This window comes from Bactrocera neohumeralis, unplaced genomic scaffold (genome assembly GCF_024586455.1).
Source record: "Bactrocera neohumeralis isolate Rockhampton unplaced genomic scaffold, APGP_CSIRO_Bneo_wtdbg2-racon-allhic-juicebox.fasta_v2 ctg3215, whole genome shotgun sequence".
Lineage (NCBI taxonomy): Eukaryota > Metazoa > Arthropoda > Insecta > Diptera > Tephritidae > Bactrocera > Bactrocera neohumeralis.
In genome coordinates, this window is record NW_026090599.1 from 20,715 (window position 1) to 25,575 (window position 4,861).

The following is a 4,861-nucleotide window of genomic DNA, read 5'->3' on the forward strand; positions in this document are numbered from 1 at the left end:
GATCTTATTACCCTATAATAGTCGTTTAACAAAATTACTAACTCAATTTACCCATTTAGCAACGTTACACGGCGGAAATCAGCTAGTTCTCCGACTCCTAAGGACAGAATTCTGGATACCCAAAGCAAAGATGCTGATTAAAACAATAATTCATCAATGCAAAACGTGCATCATACACAACAAGGCTCAACAAACCCAAATAATGGCAGCTCTTCCAAATGAACGAACCATCCTAACCCGGCCGTTTGCTGCCACTGGTATCGACTTTGCTGGACCTTACGACATCAAAAACTACACTGGGAGAGCATGTCTAATCACCAAAGGATACATATGTGTATTTGTATGCTTTTCAACTAAAGCAATACATCTGGAACCCGTTAGCGATCTCACTACGCAAGCCTTCCTAGCAGCATTCTCCCGTTTCTTCTCGAGGCGTGGATGTCCCGCCAATCTTTATTCCGACAACGGAACAAACTTTATAGGAGCTTCACAGTTGCTAATGAAAGATCGGCGTGAATTATTACAGACACTTCGAACTCAAATTACATCTCTCCATAGCCATCAAAATATCTCATGGCACTTCAACCCACCAGGAGCTCCACATATGGGTGGATTATGGGAAGCAGGCGTAAAAAGTCTAAAAACTCACCTAAAAAAGATCGCAAAACTACAAAAATTCACGTTTGAAGAATTTGCTACCCTCTTAACCCGCATTGAAAGTTGTTTAAACTCTCGGCCAATAAGCCCCATAAGCGACGACTCATCAAATTTGGAACCTCTAACTCCAGGACACTTCCTTATAGGTACCCCATTGTTAACCCCTGCCGAACCCAATTTAGAGGATGCAAACTTAAGCATCGTTAACAGATGGCAGAAACTAAAAATACTCTACCAGCACATTTGCAAGAGATGGAAAGAAGAGTACCTTAAGGAGCTACACAAACGATACAAATGGAAATATCCACAACGTAATGTTGAAGTTAACGACTTAGTCGTTATAAGAAACGAAAATATTTCACCCAACGAATGGAAGCTCGGTCGAATCCAAAAGGTCTTCCCCGGCTTAGACAATAAAACACGAGTGGTTGAAATCCGAACTGCTCAAGGCACAATAACCCGCCCCATCACAAAAATTGTGATATTAAACACAGAATAACATACAAGTTTTCTCTTCTTTTTTAGTGAAATGGCAGTCCCAACAAAGTCACCAACTCACCAACTCAAACCTCGTCGTATGAGCTCGACCATTACCATCCGGTCCTGTAGCGCAACCCGTAGCATTACGCCAATTTCGGAAGACGAAACGATGTCACGACGTATGCGGCGTTTCAAGTCGACCCTTCCCACTATTCGTGAGGAAAAGGAATGTGATGATCGCACAACCCGAAAAACGATCTCACATCACAGAAAACCCACGTCACATCGTCATGTCGCTTGCGGAATATGCAAAAAAGACCACCGTCTAGTGACTTGCGCTACATACTCTTCATACAATATAAGCAAAAAATACGAAGCAGTAATAAAGCATCACTACTGCGTTAATTGCTTAGCCAGGTCGCACAAGACAGAAGGATGCACAAGCAAAAATAGATGTTCCGTTTGTCATGAGAAACATCATTCATCCCTACACGGACATCCGAGGCTATACCCGACCAACGATGCCAATGTTGTTAAGAAACATCCGCTTGCGATGGAGACCCGACTACCATCCTTACTGGCTAAGCAGACCCTAGTACCCACATTGAAGATCCGATTAAGATGCGATGGTGAATGGCATAAAGTTCGAGCCATTTTAAACCCTACCCTCAAAATCACGAATATAGCAGCCGAACTCGTCCAACAATTAAAACTGCCGATTACATACCTCAATACTTATCGTATTTGCAGCATCAAAATTAGCTCAAATAATGACACAAAGTTTTCTCTGGATTGTAACGCGGTTATCACCCAAAAGTTACCCAAAAAACCCTATGAGCGAGATCTAAGTGACGATGTGCAAATGCGCTTTGAACACTTAGTTCTCGCTGACCCTCAATTCCATAGCAACAGGGAGATAATGTTGGAAATTGGAGCGGATATCTACCCCCAAATCATCAGAAATGGACTATTCAAACCCGACAATGGTACAGTGGTAGCGCAGAATACAGCATTTGGCTGGACCCTTACTGGCACCATCTAAACCTAAGTATACTGCTGAAAATCACTCAAAACAAATTCAATTTTTTCAATACCCATAAATTACTCTACTAATATTCAATTATTTCGCAGATTCTGCAAGGTGGCCGGGATGTTTAATCCAAACAAATACTCCTCTGCATTACTCCCACAAATTGCATAAAGTAATAGAGGCGTAATGCAGAGGAATATCAACCGCCCCAACTTCACTCAACAGAAGAAGGAGAAACAAAAAAAGAAATAATTTTTCCCGCGCTTTTTGCCAACAAATTATTATTATCCCGCCAACACACAAGTGAATACAGAGAACATCAAGCAAACAGTGAATATCATTTTTTCCTATCAGCGATAACGAGTGAACACAATAAGTGAAACATACAATAAGTGAAAATAATAAAACGTTTTCAAACAAGTAATACGGATACAACATAACGATCCACGCAAATTCGTTTACAATACGCCACAGCGAGGGACTAGACCCAACACCCAAAACGCATTAAAATATTTATAATCACAAGAACATGTATGTATATTAACACTAAAATTTAACATTAGCTAATAAGAACATCACATTTAATCAATATTGGAAACACACACACACACATACTCATATTTGTATACACCCAAACTTATGAATTATTAAACCAAAATTTTATAACGTTTGAACTCAAAATAATCATCTTTTAATTATTCGAACTCGGCCCCCTACGTCGACACATAACCCCGACAAGGGCTATACGACAACTCTATGACAACTCTAATAACATCAAAACGGCGAGTTAGCATAAATATGTAAAGTTCATATTTTTACGCAACTTGATATCGATTGGTTAATGTGTATGTATCAAAAAAAATCGATTCTACACCTTAATATAAGCTTGTGAAGTTGTTCCATATACACTGTCGCTATGGCTATACGACAACTCTATGACAGCTCCAATAACATCAAAACGGCTAGTTAGCATAAATATGTAAAGTTCATATTTTTACGCATCTTTATATCGATTGCTTAATGTGTATGTATAAAAAAATCGATTCTACACCTTAATATAAGATTGTGAAGTTGCTCCAAATACACTGTCGCTATGGCTATACGACAAACTCTATGAAAACTCCAATAACATCAAAACGGCTAGTTAGCATAAATATGTAAAGTTCATATTTTTACGCAACTTGATATCGATTGCTTAATGTGTATGTACAAAAACTTGATTCTTCACCTTAATATAAGCTTGTGAAGTTGTTCCAAATACACTGTCGCTATGGCTATACGACAACTCTATGACAACTCCAATAACATCAAAACGGCTAGTTAACAGAAATATGTAAAGTTCATATTTTTACGCATCTTGATATCGATTGCTTAATGTGTATGTACTAAAAAATCGACTCTACACCTTAATATAAGATTGTAAAATTGCACCAAATACACTGTCGCTATGGCTATACGACAACTCTATGACAACTCCAATAACATCAAAACGGCTAGTTAGCATAAATATGTAAAGTTCATATTTTTACGCAACTTGATATCGATTGCTTAATGTGTATGTACAAAAAATCGATTCTACACCTTAATATAAGATTGTGAAATTGTTCCAAATACACTGTCGTTATGGCTATACGACAACTCTATGGCAACTCCAATAACATCAAAACGGCTAGTTAGCATAAATATGTAAAGTTCATATTTTTACGCAACTTGATATCGATTGCTTAATGTGTATGTATCAAAAAATCGATTCTACACCTTAATATAAGATTGTGAAGTTTATTCAAATACACTGTCGCTATGGCTATACGACAACTCTATGACAACTCCAATAACATCAAAACGGCTAGTTAGCATAAATATGTAAAGTTCATATTTTTACGCAACTTGATATCGATTGCTTAATGTGTATGTATCAAAAAATCGATTCTACACCTTAATAGAGGATTGTGAAATTTTCCAAATACACTGTCGCTATTGCTATACGACAACTCTATGAAAGCTCCAATAACATCAAAACGGCTAGTTAACAGAAATATGTAAAGTTCATATTTTTACGCATCTTGATATCGATTGCTTAATGTGTATGTACTAAAAATCGATTCTACACCTTAATTTAGGATTGTTAAATTGTTCCAAATGCACTGTCGCTATTGCTATACGACAACTCTACGACAACTCCAATAACATCAAAACGGCTAGTTAGCATAAATATGTAAAGTTCATATTTTTACGCATCTTGATATCGATTGCTTAATGTGTATGTATCAAAAAATCGATTCTACACCTTAATTAGATTGTTAAATTGTTCCAAATACACTGTCGCTATTGCTATAGGACAACTCTATGACAACTCCAATAACATCAAAACGGCTAGTTAGCATAAATATGTAAAGTTCATATTTTTACGCAACTTGATATCGATTGCATAATGTGTATGTATCAAAAAATCGATTCTACACCTTAATATAAGCTTGTGAAGTTGTTCCATATACACTGTCGCTATTTCTGTAGGACAACTCTATGACAACTCCAATAACATCAAAACGGCTAGTTAGCATAAATATGTAAAGTTCATATTTTTACGCAACTTGATATCGATTGCTTAATGTGTATGTACTAAAAAATCGGTTCTACACCGTAACTTAAGATTGTGAAATTGTTCCAAATACACTGTCGCTATGGCTATACGAC

General features: G+C 37.1%; 1 protein-coding gene across 1 annotated transcript; it reads left to right on the forward strand.

Moving 5' to 3' along the window:
- Nucleotides 1-1,228: 1,228 nt before the first annotated feature.
- Nucleotides 1,229-2,433, forward strand: LOC126766950 (uncharacterized). Its single transcript, XM_050484601.1, has 2 exons — nucleotides 1,229-2,185; nucleotides 2,269-2,433. Exon 1 carries the CDS (start codon nucleotides 1,235-1,237, stop codon nucleotides 2,177-2,179), a length of 945 nt encoding a protein of 314 aa, XP_050340558.1. The 5' UTR covers nucleotides 1,229-1,234; the 3' UTR covers nucleotides 2,180-2,185; nucleotides 2,269-2,433.
- The last annotated feature ends 2,428 nt before the right edge of the window (nucleotides 2,434-4,861 follow it).